General features: G+C 34.0%; 2 protein-coding genes across 2 annotated transcripts in view; both read right to left on the reverse strand.

The window, feature by feature from the left end:
* Positions 1-998: 998 nt before the first annotated feature.
* Positions 999-7,870, reverse strand: LOC131844335 (mitochondrial DNA helicase). The gene is made up of 10 exons (XM_059193194.1): positions 7,492-7,870; positions 6,812-7,038; positions 6,144-6,408; positions 5,387-5,534; positions 4,724-4,880; positions 4,018-4,167; positions 3,384-3,572; positions 2,407-2,595; positions 1,723-1,809; positions 999-1,394 (listed from the first exon to the last, which is right to left on the reverse strand). The coding sequence occupies exons 1-10, from the start codon at positions 7,760-7,762 to the stop codon at positions 1,074-1,076; spliced, it is 2,004 nt and encodes a 667-aa protein (XP_059049177.1). The 5' UTR covers positions 7,763-7,870; the 3' UTR covers positions 999-1,073.
* A 1,237-nt stretch (positions 7,871-9,107) lies between these two features.
* Positions 9,108-20,580, reverse strand: part of LOC131844606 (mediator of RNA polymerase II transcription subunit 12-like) — a 43,625-nt gene continuing 32,152 nt past the window's right edge. Inside the window, exons 31-49 of the mRNA XM_059193537.1 lie at positions 20,119-20,304; positions 19,432-19,519; positions 19,190-19,353; positions 18,701-18,824; positions 18,151-18,263; positions 17,044-17,197; positions 16,436-16,680; positions 15,831-16,038; positions 15,194-15,247; positions 14,468-14,607; positions 13,983-14,085; positions 13,638-13,736; positions 13,125-13,260; positions 12,481-12,590; positions 12,011-12,114; positions 11,125-11,404; positions 10,565-10,858; positions 10,211-10,288; positions 9,108-10,013 (exon numbers count right to left, since the gene is read on the reverse strand). Coding sequence (XP_059049520.1) covers positions 9,807-10,013; positions 10,211-10,288; positions 10,565-10,858; positions 11,125-11,404; positions 12,011-12,114; positions 12,481-12,590; positions 13,125-13,260; positions 13,638-13,736; positions 13,983-14,085; positions 14,468-14,607; positions 15,194-15,247; positions 15,831-16,038; positions 16,436-16,680; positions 17,044-17,197; positions 18,151-18,263; positions 18,701-18,824; positions 19,190-19,353; positions 19,432-19,519; positions 20,119-20,304 — 2,887 coding nt within the window. The 3' untranslated portion in view covers positions 9,108-9,806. The remainder of the gene's footprint in view (positions 10,014-10,210; positions 10,289-10,564; positions 10,859-11,124; positions 11,405-12,010; positions 12,115-12,480; positions 12,591-13,124; positions 13,261-13,637; positions 13,737-13,982; positions 14,086-14,467; positions 14,608-15,193; positions 15,248-15,830; positions 16,039-16,435; positions 16,681-17,043; positions 17,198-18,150; positions 18,264-18,700; positions 18,825-19,189; positions 19,354-19,431; positions 19,520-20,118; positions 20,305-20,580) is intronic.

The following is a 20,580-nucleotide window of genomic DNA, read 5'->3' on the forward strand; positions in this document are numbered from 1 at the left end:
TTTTATAAAATTGTACAAAATGTATCATAGACAGAATTTATATTTTCAATTTGAAAAAGTGAAATTGTTCTGTATAAAACTATGTAGTGATATTATGAATCTTCTGATACATAGAATATTTTGCTATGTGGGAGGATATATTATCAATTCTGATGGTAGTAATAAAATGGCGGATACCACATCACACAAATAGATAAAATAATAATGTAACTCCGACAATACACAATTATTTCATGATCTTAAATTATTATAAAACCTTTATTAGCATGTAAATGTGGTGGGCCATCATGGTCATCAATGATTTTACCAGCGCAGTTATGATCTGGTCCATGAGGAAATGGAAATATGTATGCGCTAACAATCATGTTGCTTTGTGTGTTTCTAGTGCTGTAGGACTAAGAATCGAACTTTGCATATTATATAGAACGTCCAAAACATACTAGGTATCTGATGATAATGTGATATATACTAATAGGTAACCAAGATATTTTAGATTAAGTAAATTTTTTTTGATATGAGTCCTGATTTTACTCAATTCTATTCTTTCTTTACTGTTAAGTACGAATTAATTTTATTGTGGCTATAATATATATTATATACAAATGAATAATATTAATAAATTCAGGTCAATTGTAGTAATATTCTATGTCTTTTAGCGCCAATGTCCTACTAAATTCCAGAGCAACTAAAAGAGCATTATAAATAAATATAAAATAGTTTTTAAATGTGTTAAGTAGCTAGATAAATATGTACATTATTCTACATGCATAACATGCAGCATAGATATAAGTTTCGATATCAAATCTTTATTTTTTTACCTACATAATAAGCTTTTATTTTCCTTATTTTGTTTCTTTTTATTGTCTTTTTAAATATATATTTTGTTTTAATGACTATTGAATATTTTACTAAATGTATATGCATAATTCCTATGTAAAAGTTAATTAAAATAATAAAGAAAGTAAAACAATATTCTTTTTTATAATTTAATTCTTGTTTTGACATTTGGAAATTGCAATAAAAGTAGCTATACATATATAGTACTTAGTATTAATTATCTTATATAACATGAATCATCTGGTTCTGTTCAAATGGAGTATATCACTTAAATAACTACCTTCTCTTGTCGGCCGCTCTCTATATTTTTGTTCTTTCCGTTTATTTGGCTTGCCATCTATGTTTGATACATAACTTGATTCCTTTATTGAGAATTCTTCAAAACACTGATTTAAAAGATTATCAGGTTCATCTTGCTTGGTTTTATTCTTTTTCTTTGGCTGATAACTGAGACCGTCCTTATCGAAATCTAGTGGCACTATGCCGAGGTCGCCGCTGTACCGATTTTTAGCTACTTGTAAATATTTCTTTCCTCGAACTGCTGTTAGACGTTTATCCTATAACAAAAAGGAGTTTGATATTGATGATTGTCAGCGCCGTGGCCCAGTAGTTTACAGCCTCTATATACACCCAGGAGTACGAGAGTTGTGGCAAAAAAAGTTTATGTCAATTATATATTTTTGACTGATTCTCCGGCAATGGAAACAACAACATCAAAATTAAATTAATCCGAAAGTTAGTAGTAGGCTCGTCACATGCCACGATGTATTTATATTATAATGTTTCGTGTGGTTTTAATCACGATTTCGACAGTTGACTTACAAAACTATATATTGTAAATTAAGTAAGTAGGTACTATCTCAAAATAATATTGACGGTACACACCTGAACTATGAGTACATTGTCTGCCTCTTGTGATGCTTTAGCGCTGCCGAATATTGAACTGGTCGACAGATCTTCTGATTCACGTTCCTATATATAAACAATTAATTAGAATTCAAAAACGGGTTTTAATTAGAAGCCTGCACTGGGGTGGAGTAACCTGACCTTATTGGTCACAGAGCTACTCCCGGCTGATGGCAGAAAAATGTACCATGGATTAAGTACATAATATGTGAAACTGGTGTGCAATGAGTGCAAATAATCCTACTTAAATGTTTGTTTCAATGTAACCCAAACATGATTTATCTGAACGGATTGACGTAGGAACGATTTTATAGAAATATAGAAATAGCTTTTTAGTTGAATTAAAATAGGCGGCGCTGCGGGACGTGGTAAATATATGTAAAATAACTTGAAAACAAACCGAATATTTTTTTTCGGAATTCTATAATGCTGTTGGCCGTAGCTGGCCTTTACAGCTTTACAGGATGACGGGAGGAGATAAATGACACTCCAAACCAGCGGAAGGACTCATGGAGCGGCTGAAGGCCAACGCCTGTCTAACGTCGCTAGAGGTTTAAACATCGGCTCAGGCCGTTGTAATTTCGATCCCCGTTTGAACTGGACGGTGGATCGATCATAGAAACGACAGGGGGCAGCGGTATTACGAATAAAAGCGAATAATACCTTTCTGGGATGCATGACTAGCGTGACGTGGCAATGTCTGGCGGTGGCGAATGTTCGAAACGCTGCAATAACGGCGTCTTGTCTATGGTAACGATCGCCGTCTTTCTCCTCACTTAAGCCGAGCATGAACTGTACGTTGTCTATCACTACGTGAGCTATGTCGTGCATATACCGCGCGTGCTCCACTGCCTGTAAACATATTATACATAATTATACTATTAGATTGATGGTTGCGGTTTAGCATATCGTGTTGGTATGGTAAACCGCTAGACAACCGAATGGTTTCCGATAGTCGCAGGGTCTATTTCATTGCATAGTACAAACATTGTATTCCTGATTATGAGGCTTTGTCGGTCTGCGTATTTTCTATTCATAATATGTATATAGTAAAAAAGGAGTATGTATGTATTTATATCATTTCTCAAATACCCATAAAATAAGTTCTGATCAGCTGTGTGAATTATCCTAAAAATAAGATCTTGCCATATTTGCTCTGGTAGTTGCTGATGTAATTAATTAACTGAACACTTCTGTGGTAATGCTCTGCAGAAAACTTTAAACTTAATCTCTTAAACAATGACATATGCTGTAATCTGTATCTATTATTTTTATAACATCTAATTCACGTAGATCATTTTATAATAAGTAACCTAATTACAAAATGTCAAGACTCAAAATTAAGTAATTATATACGTAATTTATATTGACGACCTCGGCGATGTTTAGTACTGTGTAGCGGTATCACTTACAATGATCGTGGGTTCTATCCCCATACAATATTAATATTTGTAAATAAATAATATTAATATTGTAAATAAAATACAATATTAATATTAATATAGACATTGCTGTCTATATAGACCTGTATGAAGTAACATATAGTCAAACTTCCTTGGTTGGAAGTTACCATATTCGATCATATAATTTTAACCGCTAAATTATGTTAGAATTCAGAGTGAAATCCTATATATAAATACCTCCATAACAACTTTGATGGGTTGCTGTCCATGAAATGCTAAATAATAAATATTCAATTTCTGAAATTCATCTGCATATTTCTGGAAGTCTTGTAAGTTCTGTTCTAAAGGTATGCCTGCAAACTGCTGCAGCATAGTGCGAGCCAGACGCGAGTTACGGATTTCGAAGCTTCCCCATAATGTGTTTACCTAAAAATGGGAAATAGTTGGGAAGTTATTTTGGGAGTTATTTTGAAGATTTTGGGAGTTAATTTGGTTACTACCGTATTGTCTAGTGTCTAGTCTATATATTACATACGAATACTAATAAATGCATTGCAATACATTATTAAGAATTTGTATGTACACAAACTTCCAATAGCATAATGTGACTGTAATAGTCTGTATCTGTTAGTAGTTGTATCAGACTTCAAAAAAGGTATAATTAAAATATAACTGACGACCACAGGTTGATACCGTAGAATACAAGGAGACGAGACAATAGGTGTAATAATAATTTTATTGTATTCTGAATAAATGACTATGAATATAAAATAAATAAGTCATAATGATCAGAGCAGACCAGTCCCTACAATCAACGCCTATTATTATTACGATTATTATTGAGCTAAGGTGGTATTTAATGTTTGCCTACGCCTTGCTGAGCTAGATCCAGTGACATTTCAGCACATAGTGTAGTTTTACCACAACCAGTGGGTCCTGTTAGTACTGTTAGTTCGCCCCGTCTATGTCCGCCCAGGAGACGTGCGAGGGCTGGGAAACGCCGCCATTTTACCCCTCTCGTCTGAAACGAAGCAACAACTTTTCATACAATTTCCTAAATTAATAGTTAGTAGATAAATCATAATTTTTAATTAATTTACAGGCTTTCCTACAAGTAGCAGCACAACATATGGGGAAGTTTAAAAAATGAAACTAACGCTGCACCAACAAATTTAGATAAAAAAAGATGTTATAAAAAATAAGGATGACTGTAACATTTAGAATGTTGTGACACTTCTTATTACCATATTTGGTATTAATAACAAATAAGCTAAAGTAATTTTGTAATTTCACTGGCTTTTCTCATTCTATAAGCGAAATACAGCTTAGGACACAAGCTGGTTGAAAGCTGAAATAGGTAAGACTGAGGTACCATCTTTTTTAAACTTTGAGAAAATGGCTAACCTAATCTCCGGATTTTCTCAGCAGACTCAACAAACGCTGACACACTTTTACGGAGTCAACCTCAGTAGTACCTACTTTCTATCACATATAATATCTTCTCTATTTAATGGATACTGTATAAGTATAATTACATTTTTATATTCTTTATTTTTAAGGGAATTGAAAATGAATACCTTTTCGATATTGCTAAGTTCAGCATATACATCATCGCGGATTGCTGCGAATGTAGTAATAGATCGATGGGCAGCAGGCTTTGCCTCGGATACTAGTGTTTTAAGCGATAAATTCGCAGTAGCCGCTTCCGTAGCTGTCACTAATCCATCTGTAGGCCTGGGAATATTATTGCTTTTTTAAACAAATAAATATATCTTCACCACTAGTATTCTAGTAGAAGAAGTAGAGAAATTAAAAACTGTTGATATTGTGATAAACTCAACACTAACTGCGCTTACATTTAGCATGGTATCTTTCCATCATCATAACCTGGATTAGTTCAGTGATTTGTTATCGAAAGTTCCATCACCATACATATTTAAAAAGATACAAAGACTTTTTTGGAATCAGCCAGATATGTTCTTATGATGTTTTAGTGTAAGTTGAGTCAATTAGGACCGCAAGGTTATGAACCTCTATTTTTTATTATAAAATGTATGTTTGCTGTGACCCATACAATCTGGACGCTATGATATTGTATAAATGACAAGTTCCGGACTGCTTTAAATTTGATTTCTTGAGTACACAATGCTTATATAAGTGTGTTCTGAATGTTTGGTTGTGTACACAAGTGCTAGCTTGTGTGTACTGAATAAAACACCAAATTCTAAAATACAATTTACCTAACAAATCGACATCTATCTTCACCAAGTTTCTCGGCCACGACACGCATGTTATCCCAATCACCCCAAAGACATAACTTCTGATATCCCTCCAGTACAGGTAAAACAATCGGTGGAAGGGTACAATTGGTTAGCCATATCAATGTTCCTAAAAAAATTTTAAATTTTGTAAGTATTTTCGACATGCAGTCTCTCTGGTCCAGTAGTTTAACATGCCGCCTAATAATGATTGAGGGTTTGATTCCTCGTACAATACAAACATTTGTATTCATGAGTTTGATTGTTTATATTGGTCTGGGTGTTTTCTGTGTATTATGTAGTTGCATGTCTTTAGGTATTTCTTAGAGTTGTTTAATACACTTAATACAAGCTATGCTTAGTTTAGGACTAGTTGGTGCTGTGAGAATACTTCTAGGTTGTTAATAGTATAATTATAAAAACATGATCATAATTAATTTAGTAAAATAAATTTTGTTCCATATCCCTCTTTTTATGACAAATAAATTTACCTGCATCATCATCAACTATAATCCATGGGCTATAGTGATCAAGTTTTCACTTATATAAACAACAATCTAATCACTGATCTCATTTAGGAGAAAAAGAAAGAACAGTACAAACTTTAAAATGAATCGAAACAACAGATTTCAAAATACAAATTTGTGAATTTGAGTTTAGAGTCCAATTAGAAGTATAAGCTGATATAAATGAGTTTATACATTATAAATTTAATATATAGTACAAGTTTTATCATTACCAGGAACTTTCTGTGCTGCTAAATTTAGTACATCTTGTATAGTTGGTACAAGAATGGCCTGATCACTACGTCCCACTTTTGGTACTTTGCATGAGTATAAACCAGCAGTGTGGAGACCAAAGTGTTCTGGATCATCCTCCTTGCCAGCTTGAACTTTACGATAACCGACTATGTTGTCTATTGTATTTTTTAAAGGAAAATATAATGTTGTGTGGTCAGGTGATATTCGGACATCTGCCAATATTTTATTTGTGTCTTCATGATACTATAAAAAAGTAAATAATTTCATTGGTAAGATTGATTTAATTTTTCTTAACTTTACAAAGTTAGTACTTTGTACAAGTTATGTTATTTTTGTCTCATCTATATCATTAAACAACTTTTTCTATTGAAAGAAAGAAAGAAGAAAAGAAAATTATCAATGCTTTACAATATAAACAAAACCAAACAAGAAAACCAGATGGAATAAAATTAAATGTATATATAATAAAACTTAATTAAACTTATTGTGAGCTGCCTTTTGATTTAAAGCCTGATATCTGGCTGTACAACATTGAAACAATACTTTTGTCCTCACGAATGGCAATGCAAAATATCATTCTATGATATTATAATATGATACAATCAGTACCTAATATACTAATATAAGTAAGTAAAGAAATACTAACAGGATATTCAAATAGTCTACATAAGTCCAACAATTCAGTTTCGTTTAATTTTGACACAGACTGAGTTTCATTGACAATAACTTGCCAATCATTTTGGACTTTCTCATAATCTTTATGATAAGTTTCTCGAAACTCTTTCAAGAATAATTCTCCTTTTGTCTTTTTGAGCAGTCGTTCCAGAACATTCCAATTACCATGGATGTTGCACTTAGGACACAAAAAATAACCTGTAAAAATAATAGATGGTATAAGATATTAATATTTAGACATTATTATCATAACTGTCATACTCTATAGTGATATTTAGATTATACAGATTAATCTATCAAATAGTTAAGATTTAATGTTATTTTTACCAGAGCCAATTTTATAAAAATTTTGAGATTTTGCCATTTATAACATGTCAAAATCTGTAAATTAACAAATATTGCTTGGATGAATTGTACATTAATTTAATAATTATACAATTAAAATGTATTAACATAGATTTTTTTTAGTAAAACACTAAAATTATTTATTCATTTATATTTATTACAAAAATTAATGACCAGCATGGAAAAAAATTATATTAATATAATACAGCTCGATAAGTCAGAGCAATAATTTTACAAACATCTGTTCATATTTTTTATAAAGCATGATCTAGCAGTTACAAATCTATAAAACATGTGTTTAATTACCAGTAGCTTTATTTATGTATATTTTGTTTGCTGTTGCTTTCTCTTCTCCTGAACATAATGTACATTTGGATATAAATGAAGTAAAACCATCTTGAACGGCAAAGCCTTTTTGTCGTAGTATTTTTCGAATATCGGTCACTGTTATCTTAGGTATATCTTCTAATCCTACATTGTGTATGTTTCTGATGTTTCTGTAGATGCATTTACATTTACAAACATTTAAAAGTGTTTTTAATGATGAGTATCTTTTTGTACTTAAACATTGTAACATTTTAATATAAATCCGCTTAAATATATTCAAAAAACGAATATGTAAATATGATAAATAACCTAAAATGATAATGAGATTACAATACAATTATCAAAATAAACACAACAGTTTATTTTTTTCTGGTTCTGTTTATCCTTCATCGGAAAGGCAAAGGGAACTGTGCCCATACAGCCATCACAACAGTATACTGTTTGACAATGGAATGTGACATCTACTTTTTTTTGTTGGCTACCTTTTAACGTTATTGCAAAGTGAATGGTGCTCATACAGCCATGTCTGCATTTTTACGATGTACTTCGTTTATATATATGTCTAGAATTGTTGAGATAATGCCGTACAGTGCAAAAAAATATTGAGTTTCTTAATAGTTCCTGAAGAGAGCGAGGCTCGCCTCCCACTATGGCAGACCACAAGCGGTCTCCCGGACAGAAGAACTCGCCATATAGAATAACCCCGACCTGCGATCCCAAGTGCCAAAACATCGCCGCACAACGACCTTTCTTCCGGAAGAGCCGAAATCCGCTTTTTAACTATAATATATACTTTTGAATATATGACATACGGGAAAAAAAACCCATACAGGCATATTGGATTTTTTCCAGAATGACAGTAATATGCGTGTTTCGTCAAGCCTTTTAAAGTGATATGATCCCTTCGATTTGCGGATGTCACAGATAGATTCATTGCGTATCGGACCCCGGCTATTTTATATTCGACAGATTTATACGAAAAATTAGAATGTCTAAATTACTAAAACAAAATATAATTTAAAATCTGGGTATTTCAACGAACAATCTATCTAATAAATATACTTATATATATTTCAAACAGTACCATTGTCTTAACAGCTTTCCTACTTATCATGTACTGAAATCATAGTAAATTAAGTAAATTTATTCTAAGAGAGCTGTGTCCTAAATTTCTTGTATTTTTATGAATTTTACGACTCCTCCTATACCAAAAACAATTCTGTAATGTTACACTTTGTCCTCCTTAATATAGTGCGTAATTTGTGGATGTCCCCTTTATATGTTATTTGTAATTACCACTCATAATAAGTGTATAAAGCTTCGTTTAAGATTTATTTTATCATTCTTTAACTATGGCTTAGCATGGATATATGGCTTGCAGCATAAGTATCAAGCTCTATAATTAAGTCGGTCTATTTTAACTCTATATAATATATTACAATGCAGATGTTACAGAGTATTTAAATACTTTTATTATAAGATTGTAAGAATTCTGTAATAAACAACTGGTAATTATTAATTTAATAATGTTAACAGTCAGGGTAATCATAATAAAAACAATGAGTATATAAATGAATTTTCATTATTTTTCTACAGTCATATATTTACAAAAACCAATATTTACAATGTATGCATTACTATCAAATAAATGACAATAAAATTATACTTACCCTACATTTATATAAATAATAAACAGTATTCGAAAACACGTTATTTGATAAGACAATTTGATTTCTTATTACAAAGACACCTTTATGCATACAAAAATGTAAACAATATTTCGTCAATAGATCTAGTATGATCTAAAATAAATCTTATTGTTTAGTGTATAGATAAAATTAAAGATCTGTTTGATTTAGTGTTGCATCTGCAAACTTACATAATATCAATAAGATACTTTATCCTTTAAAATCATGATAACTTTTATTTAATCAAATAAGTTTATAAACACTAGTCAATGTATAAAAAAAAGTTACTTTATAATACAATATGTAAATATAAAAGCAAAAAAATATTTATAAAAACAGAATAATATAATAGTCACGATTTCCAAAATTTTATTACATAAACATTTCAGCTATCGTTATGTAATTTTCCTAAAGGTCTGGTAACACCGCCTGTTATATAGGTCCCTATTAATTAGACGCTTAGCTAGACGAAAAAAAATACCCACCGTTCCCATAACGTCGTGTCGGTTTTTCTAATGAGATACATTCTTAACTTAAAAGTACAAGACAATATACATAAATGATTAAAATAGGTTTGTAAGGAGATTAAAACATTTTATGAGATGATTAGTATTGCGGGGGGTATTGTTGCCGTTGTAGGTGCTGAACGAGCGGCGCTTGCTGTTGTTGTTGTTGCTGCATGGCTAACATCTGTTGTCGCATGCGTTGTTCTGTCATCTGCTGTTGATATTGAGCGCTCTGTTGGGGCTGCATGCCACGAGGGTACGGCGGTGCTGGACCACCCATCCCGCCCATCGTTACGTTTGGTGCCTGCTGTGGTTCAAAGACAATTTAATGTCAGTCATTTATTGAGCAATGTGCGTCTAAGTTAAGAGACCTTCGACAGAGAGCATAAGAACTTGATTCAAACCTTCTTTGAAAAGAAGTGAATGAAATGAAAGTGTTTAAATAAAATTTTATTTTATTCAACTACCAATTTCTTTTAGTTATCATTAATAAAAATTACTAACCTGCATGTATTGTGGTCGAGTGTTTTGTCTCTGTTGCGCTAAGTAGGCTTCTTGTGTCGCACGACCACCCATCATGTTCTAAAAGTAAATTGTTAATCAATTTATACAAAAATCAACAGAGTATTGTTTTCTTTGGTTCTCGGTAATCAAGAAATGGTCTTTTCTTACTTACAAAGAATTCATAATATTATTGTTTAATAAATTTTTTTTATTACTTTATGTTTATATAATGAATGATACTAGAACAAAAAAATACAAATCCATGAAATGGCTGAACCAAAAAATACATTGCCTGACGAATTAACTAACACCATCAATAACTCTTCTCTATTATTATAAAAATGTATCAGTTACCTGTTGGAATGTTTGTTGTCCTGGGAAGCCACCCATAGCATTGCCGCCTTGTGGGCCCATAGCATCCCGATTGTTCATAGCCCCCATACCACCACTTTGTCCCATTCTCCCCATTTGTCCCATAGGTTGTCCCATTTGGTTAATACTTTGTCCCATTTGCCCCATACCCTGAGGCATTTGAGTAGGCTGTCCCACGCCTTGGTTCATTTGACCTACATTCTGTCCAATAGAATTAACTCCTTGACCCATAGAATTCACTTGTTGTCCCATTTGATTTACACCCTGTCCCATACCCTGAAATTAAATGTTTTTTATTTATGCCTTGAAAAAATAATTCTATGAAATTGTTACTGAAAAGTGACAACGCAGGGTTTAAAATATTTTACACAAGGTATATCTAATAATATCAAAACATACCAATATTCGAGTTCTATGACCAATCCATACCAAGATTTTGATGAAATTTGATTTTGGTATAACATAGGTAAAAAAACAAATATAACAATAGGCGTTTATAGAGAAATTTATCACATACCTGATATCTATATATATATACATACCTGATTCATCATTTGCTGTTGACCACCCTGCATCATCTGTTGACCGTATCCACCATATCCCTGTTGCATACCACCATATTGTCCACCAAACATCTGTCCTCCCATACCGCCCATCTGAGCCCCACCCATCTGAGCGTTACCCATCTGCGCGCCGCCCATTTGCGCACTGTTCATTTGTCCGGCACCCATTTGGCCAGCGCCCATTTGACCCGGCATTTGGACTCCACCCATTTGCGACATAGGTCCCATACCACCCATTGCACCCATTGGCGCAATTGGACTGTAATTGTAAAACAATAACATTTTTTTAAAAAGCTAAAATCAAAAATGGTATATTAGGGTTTCTTAAAGGTCGACGACATGCATGTGACACTCCTGGTGTTTCAGGCTTCCATGGGTAATCATAGATAAACGTTTACCATCAGATGGGGCGTATGCTTGTTTGCCACCTATATATAGCATATAAAAAACAGTTCAAAGTGTACTATGTAACTGAATATATCGCTAGTATTTCTCCATGCCAAGAGACAACAGTTGGTATAATAAGACATTTCCAATAAAACCATTCTCAAGACAATTGATACACATATTCCCAGTTCTTGGAAACATATCTCATTTTGAGAAGAATGGTCAACATATTCAAAAAAGTAAAATATATTTTTGAAGACAATGTGTTGACAGATAAGTGTTGAAATTACTTTTACAATCTAACTTAACATAAAATATCTATCCACTGTGTCGTAATGAGCATTTCTTTACATAAAAAAATATACAACAAAAAATAGTCATTTAAAAGTGTTACTAGTAAATAGTTTGATTTTTTTCATCTCTGTAATTTTGGTAATTATAACTTAATTAAATATATACTTTATAAGCATATACTGACTTGGGCTGCATTTGACTGACTCCCATTTGATTAGGCTGCATCTGGCGCATACCCTGACGCGGATACGGAGCTCTTGCGTGTGGTGCCCCTGGATAGCCGCTTCCCTATGAAACAAGTAATGGGTTTATTATTTATAACAGGTTTATACGGGAATCTCATTACATTAAGGGGTTTCACAAGTCATAAATGTTAATTATATAATTTTTGTACATATAAAAGTGAGTTCAGTGGTGTTAGAGAGTTAGCTTAGAAGCTTTTGCAAACAAATAGCTGTCCATCTAAAATATTAATATCTCATCAAAAGGATAAGATATAAAAAAATTCAATGAAGTTGCAGATATGAACATTTCTTTCAACTCTAAATAAAATGTGCCATTCATTTTACAAATAACCATTTTGAATAGTAATATCCAGAAAATCATGTATAGATACAATAATTATTATTGATCTAATTAGTAAAGCGACGGTACCTGCATCTGCGCTATTTGATTGAATGGTAGTCGTTGTCGCAGCATGTTGCTGAGAGCCTGCTTCGATTGAGTGTTGGATGGCGGCGCAACTCCACGAGGACTCACACCAGCTGTGTAAGGCAATGTCGGTTTTATTTAAATAACATAATCAAAAGATAATCCACTTCAGTTTTAATTGGAAGCAAAATTGGAGCAACGTTCGAGTAAGTAAAGAATTTGATATCAGATTGAGTATTAAAGTAGTTATTGCGTATATTAAATACAAATATTTTATATCAGTAATTCAATTGAATACAATAGGGTTTATAGTCGTATGTATAATATTAGTCAATTTTCATACAAACATAATACAGTACAGTGTGTCAGTAATAGTTCTGGTAGCTTCATGTTGAGCGTGGCAGCGAGTGCGAGTGCCATTAGTGCACAAAAGTAGGAGTAGTCTTGAATATGGCACAGAAAAATGATCCTTAAGAGGGTTAGGCATCGCAGTTGTCGATAGTATCTTTATTCAATGAGTGACTGCAAACTACTGTTTTACAAAAGGCGTATGGTACAATATGTTTTATTGTTTAAGAATATTATATAGTTGTGTCTTAGATCAACGGTTTGATTTGATAGGGCATAAGGGTAAAAATATAATTGACCTGGCGGGTTGTAATAGTTTTGTCCGGGCGCTGGGAACCACTGCTGCGGTTGCTGCATGAACTGCGGCTGCTGGGCGGGTGTCGCCGCCATGCCGGTGGGGCCCGCGTTCGGATTCACCGGACCGTTTCCGTTCGTCTGAGTTCCCAATCAGCACATTATTTTTTTATACCTAAACTAGTATTTTACACCAAGTAGCAATAATCCAAAATAGTAATGCATTATTGACAATAAAACGATTACTAAGTATAATAGTTTTTTAAGAAATTATAATTGCAAATATATACTGTCACTAATCAGTAGTCACTAGTAATATTAGCAGTTCACACATGTGTGTTAATATTAAAACATTAATAAAGTTTTGAATGTTAATAGTTAATTAGAATATTATAAATCAAGAGATTCTTGTCGTATCACCGAATTGAACCAGATTTGACCATCGGAAGTAAGATGGTTTCACATTCTCATGTGATAAATGTGTGAATACTTTTAATGTTAAAATAATAATGAGTTACCGGTGTTGTGGCTTTCGGCTTCTTGATTTTTTTGCATGGCGCTGACCGAGATCGTCCTTTGCCTGCACCAGTGGGGCTAGAGTCCAAACTGCCATTATCCTGTTCAATTTAAACATTTATTTTTTATAGGAATTATATTATATACTATTTCCTTCCATTCATCAGATTGTTTATGGCATAAATGGTTGCAAAAACCAATTTTTACGGATGTGTTGCAGATCAACATATCCTACCTGTTAAGATTTCTTTCTAATTATTAATTAAAAATATTATTTCAGGAATAATTAACAATGGCTGGATCTTTTATTACTTTTCTGACATATTAATATAAATATGTGTACTAACCTGTTTACTATCATTTGTTTCAAGATCTTCAGGCGGCAGAGGCAGCGGCTCTAAATAATAACTCAGTGGTTTCACTAGACTGTGTGTGTGATATTTCAATAACCTGAGGATTTGAATACAAATCAAATGTATTAAAAGAATTCAATGGGTCTAACAAAATATTGAATGGGACAGAAATGTAAATGACATTAAGAAATGTAATCAGAATGGTGCCTATTAATGAAATATCTATTAAGATAATGTAAGCCTTGACAATCATCATTGTGCAGCAACGCTCAGAATATTTTTTTATTTCTAGAACTAATTACGTCGTAGGTATAAACGATATAAAAGAGTAACAAACATTTATCCATACTCACAAACTTTCGCATTTATAATATTAGTAAGATATAATGACTGTCTGTTGTCAAAACAAAGAGAAAAAAAAAATGTAGTTATTAATTCGTCTCATAAAAAGCCACAGATGCCCAGATATTTTCACTTACCTGTGTGCTGTTTCGTAAGTGAGAGGTTTCCTTTCAACTTTAGTGGCGGCGAACCACGCCCACGATAACGGCGCCGGGTTGCGACCACCCTCTACTAACTCCCAGCTGGATACGCGCTGTTTGTCCGTTAAACGAAGGCCCTAAACACGCATGGACATATATTTGTATAATAATTATAGCCTATATAGGTTGAGAATAGAGGAATTTACTTTATTTTATTGAAGGTTTTGGGCTATTGTCAGGTGCTAAGATCTGTAGCACTTCGACCGGCTGATATCTATTGTGCTCGCCTTTTTTCAAAGTTAGCTAGAAGCGATGGTTTTTATCTCCTCAGGATAGGGTGTATGCTTTCCAAAAGAGATATTTTGTTTTTGCTTGGAGAAGAAGGGGGGTGAGGAATCAATATTTTAACTATTTATTCTTTCTCTTGTTTGACTCTTTTTATTTATATTAAAAGAACACTTTGTATAAATGTCCTTAAGAACAGGTGGCCTTATCGCTACAAGCAATCTTTTACAGACAACTTGGAATTTGGAATTATAATAATATAATCAGATTGAATTAAAGTTAAATCTATTATATTCTTAAAGGTACGAATTAATAGGCTCACGTTACACATGGAAAGCACCTGTGCACTATTTATAATTTGTTTCAGTCACTTTTAATTTAACTTTTAAATAAATTCACCTTTAATTTTTTATTATGTAATATAAAATGTACACCAACCTGTTTTTTATCAGTGTCGAAGCTAATCTTGCTACTTGGTTCACATGCGATTACCTGAAATTAGAGATTTATGTATTGTTGTTTAAAAACTGTTACGGGAAAAATGCTAATTTAAATTATTATATAAAACACATAACTAATGTAGTGTCATACTACTTAGACGAAAAGGTCGTGATTTCGACTGTGTATCTAATTCCACATCTGTCTTACTCTCCAATGACGAAAAAGTAACTAGCCAACCTAATACATGCAGTGACTCACCCACTACTACGTTGTAAATATACACGACGCGTGTACTCAAGTGTAGCTTGCATCACGACATCGTCAGTTGATAATGCCTCTAAGTACTCTATATAGGATAGCAGGCGTGAAAATATATTAAATACTAGCTGACTTGCGCTACTTCCCCTGTGTCATATATTTCAATAAGGCCAATAGGAGCGGAACATCAATGTCAAATGTTACAAATTGCTATTACATAACCTTCATAAAATTATATTATTCTTCCTCAATAAATAGACTATCAAACATTAGATTAATATTCCAATTTAAACTTTAACAGTAGTTCTTGAAATTAGAGTGTCCTATAAAATCTACAAACTCTTCAGATTCATGATATTAGTGTAGAAAAACATACTTCAATTATAGCGTTCTTGGACAGAGGCAACAGCTGTCGCACCGCCTGCACGGAAGGCCCGTACCGGTCGCCGATCTCCTTCTTAAGTTTCTTCATCAGGTTTTGGTAGTGCTTCCTGTTATTGTCGTCACTGCCATCCGCTAACGTAGAGTGTATCAACGTCGCCAGCATGTCGATCAACGTTGTGAAGAGGTTGCTGCGACACAGGCTGTAACAAGGCATATTGATCTTGTTAGTATTCTACTCAGAAGCTCAGCCAGATGAGTCAGAACAAGCAGTGTCGTAAAACTGGCCCTAATAAAAAAAATATCAGATGTCGTTGAGAAAAAAATGTTTTTAAGTTTAATAAAATGTTCCATAGAAAAAAAATGTTGAGAAAATTATAGAATATAATAGAAATTATCTTTATTCAAATTTAATTTGCTTCTTAATATAAGCATTTTACGAATAGTCACGTTTTTTTTATTCTACCGCTCATTCGGAACGCAGACTCATCACAAGAAGAACGGTAATAAGAAAAAAGGTAGCTCCGATACACCACTGTATTGAACACCATTTCACTTCATAATATAACAGTCGAAACGACACACATTCAAAGCACTAACCTGTTGTTATAAGCGTCGATGACCTGGTGAGCGACCAGTTGCGTGAGCAGTACCGCCCAGTCCGAGGTGAGCTGGTAGGAGCGGCGTATGGCGTCGAACATGCCGCCGGCCAACGAGAACCGCAGCTGTAGGGCTTCGGGGGCCGCGTCGTCCTGCCACGTGTCGTTGCACGCCGACCTCTCGTGGTCGCGAGCGTGAGTCAGATAGTGCTGCAGCTGAGCGTGGATCGAGCTTAGCAGGCTTTCCTGTAGACAGCAAGCTTGTTTTTAAACCGTGACTCACTATATATGAAAGAAATAGCTGGGCCTGCGGTTTTACCCGCGTGAAATTTATAGCCTATATGTTATTCTGATGTACGTAGTAGGCTATATTACTAGTAAAGTTTCATCGAAATCCGTTCAGTAGTTTTTGCGTGATAAGATATATCGTATATATACTGCGAAGTGTATGTGGATGATATATATTTGGACAATATACGAATTCTATGATCGGTGCAAGCTACCTGTTATTATTATAATTAAATGAATAAATATATATGTAGTTTAATACTTGTCTTTCAGTTTCTATTCTGTACTTATTATGTTAGGTAGTAGAAATAGGACGGTCACCTTCTGGTCGTCCTGGTGCCGCAGACAGGTGAGTACGAGTGAGAGCAGTGGTTCGTTGGCGAGTCGCACTGCATTTCCTCCACCACAGCCACACGCCCCGCCGCAGCCGCCGCCACTCACGCCTCGCTTGCCGCCTCCTCCGCCCCCTGATGACCTGGTACCAATTAAATCAAAATAATGTGTTTATTTATTGCCAGAACAAAAGACACAGACATACATTTGAATTCGTAGACTGTTCAATTAAAAGAAAACTATAAAGGAATGAGAAACAGTAGTATCTCACACTGCATATTCTGGGCAAAAGGAGCTAACACAGCTGCTGCTGTGAGTGTAACGTTTACTCGTATGCTGCACAGCGCTGATCTTCAGTCAATCCCTCTTACATCGAATAAACTACAAATTATGCGAGCTGCTTAACAGTCCAAGGGTTTGTTCATCTTGGTGATATTATAAACATGTATGATTTTTAGAGCTACTAATGTTGTTGGTCGTTGTTGTTTACAATTTCACCGGACGATAGGGGCGAGCGCAGATTATAAACGCGAACGATTTATGGAGCGGCTGAAGGCCTACTCCTGATGGATACGACTTTAGTCTGAGGTGACCGCTAGGGGTTCCAACCTCGGCTCGGATGGATATGAGAAATAAGTCTAATCTACCGTCCGTTCGAAATGTAGTTTTGAGCGAAGAACTGACAGGAAACTAGATTATAAAATATTACAAAATAGAGTAATATTGGTTGAAAAATAAAACGAAAAGTAATTCAATTAACTATGGACATATTACATAGTGTGATAATAATCTTGTACAATCTCGTTTGTAAAGAGGAACAGCTAAGTTCCTCTTTTTAAAAGAGTTTGTATGATTGATTGTTGGTTTTGAAGTAAACAGACACAATGGCTACTAGACAAATAATAATCAGAATGAAATAAATTTGTTTGTATTTTAGAAAATGTATTCACAGAAAAATAACCAGATCAACAAACAAACAAACATATGAATATAAAAATTAGTGAGTACAAACATTGTTCGGAGGTCTAACCCACAATAAATAGACTGAGATCAATAAGATCGTTGATTTATATATATTTTGATGATTATAATTACCCTTTGTAACTGGGACTCTGGTGACTTTTGCAGTCTCTGTGCGATCCTCCCCCGCCACCGCTGCCACTCGAGCAACTGCCGCTGCATCCCGCACCCCAACCACTTTCTAAGATCTAAAATCAAAAAAGGGAAACAATATTGCTGAAATAAATATATCCTAAAGGTACAACACACCTTAATAGTTTCAGTATACAATTTACAACAATAATTTTTATCCCATGATGTACGTATTATGTAATTAAGTTGAAAACAAGATGTAAGTACCAATCATCTTACATAGGAAGGAAAGCGATTGTTAGTAATGAGGAATGGTGTTGTAATATAAAAAGTATAAGTAATTGGCACATATTATGTATACTTTATGGTCTATCGTACATATAATGATTATATTTACTACCTAATCTAAAGAAAATGTAATATACGTCATAATATATGTAGTAACGTCTACAGTACCGCCGACACCCCACTCCCATTAATCAGTAGTCCACCTTCATGAAGGTGGTGGCATGTTAGTGTATACTAATTATAAGTAACAAATAGTGTTGTATACCTGTCCAGCTTGCTTGAGCACGCGGCCCTGCACGGCGGCGGGCAGCTTGGCAACGAGCGGCGCCACCAACCACACAGACTCCGACCATTTGCTGGTGCTCACCACGCTGCGGTCCGTGCCCGTTCTATTTAGTGTGTTTAAAATAATAAATATATCTGTACATATAATAATCAGTGTACATGGAACATAAACTTAAACAACTGCAGTACAATTGTAATGTAAGTGCACAGCAACAATGTTATGATATTAAAACATTAACTGCGAAGAACAGTGTCTATGGTATTTTTGTTTGCAAAGTAACATTTAAATCCGGTATACGTGAGCTCTCATTTCTTATCTATAGCTACATCGTGCGGCGCCCATGGCCATAATACGAACTAGCAAAAAATGCGTAAAAGTCAGGATCCAATATATCCAATTTCACAAACACTTCAAGTTCACAATATTATAATAAATATTATATAGATTTCCAAGAGGGGTAGTATTCACCTGTCCTTGTCCGGCGGCGGAGGCGCTGGTTGTTGAAACACATTGATAACCGCCCGCGCGACCGTGTCCAACCACGCGCTCAGCTCCGACGATCCGCTGGGGAACTGCTTGAACATCAGCTGCAGGTCTAACCACGACATCCGCAGCGACCATTGCTCGAGATTCTGTTTCAAATTTGTAACAATTCAGAACCTAACTATATTTCTTTATACAAAATAGGATTTTGATTGAGTGCATTTTACCTCCAACAAACGGGTGATCATGGTTTTCTGATCGAGATCGGGATGAGTGTGGCTCGCTGAATCAGGATAACATATCATGTGAAGTAACCTATTATGGAAGATGTACAATTAATTTAACTGTTTATTAATTTTAGAAAAACATAGCATACATACACAGTTATTTTGTAATAAATAAATAAATAAATATTAGTGGATCACCCAATTATACATATGAGTACTCGTACTTCTCAAAATGTCATATGCTTTCAGATACTAAATAATAAATAATTAAAGGTTCTTTTGATTTGTGATAAAACAAGTTGCCAATTTGAAAAACCGTCACAAAAATTAACTTACTTGTTGACGCCGTAAATACCTTTTTCTACATACTATTTCCACAGTACGTACATTAGGATTCTATCATTGATTCTCCATGCGCACAAAGATGTTGCACTCAAGTTCAAAACTTATATTACATAGGAATATACATTATTACAGAGTGATAAACTATGTATATATTATATATCACTAAACAGTGGAGGATTTATAAAATCGATATAGGATTTTACCATCCCCTTAAAAAGTTGGAGTGATATGCTCGAAAAATAGAAGTATAATCGGACCGCAAATACATAGAGAGTACAATAGCAAATATGTTTATTTTGGACGCTAAGGTTAAGAATAAAATTTCCCGACCGACTTTGCTACCTTTGTGCTTGTCTCGGAGTGAGCATCGAATCTAGAAGCATATCAGGCTGATAGAGCTCATCGGGATTCTGCAGGCATTTCTGTAGCACCCACTCCTCAGAGCATATCTCAGCGAGCACGCGACGAGCGAGAGACGACAGGGATTGCGACGAGTCCAGCAAAGTAGAGCCTACGCCGCCACTGCCTCTGCAACACAATACCTTCATGTGAAGTCATAAAGTCGAATTTTCGTTAGCAAAACATTTAATAATTTTAGATGATTGGTAAAAATGATTTAAATTTTAAAACTTTTCGGTAATGAAATATTTATCAATAATATTCTTTTTATTAATTTTATAAAAGTATATATTGTGAACTAACATATTTTTTAAAATAATAACCAATATAATATTTTTTGACACTATTAATTTATTATACACATAAACACCGAACATCAGATGATTGGAAATGGGTTTTGGGGCA

Source organism: Achroia grisella, unplaced genomic scaffold (genome assembly GCF_030625045.1).
Source record: "Achroia grisella isolate CSIRO2021 unplaced genomic scaffold, CSIRO_AGI_Agris_v1 utg402, whole genome shotgun sequence".
Lineage (NCBI taxonomy): Eukaryota > Metazoa > Arthropoda > Insecta > Lepidoptera > Pyralidae > Achroia > Achroia grisella.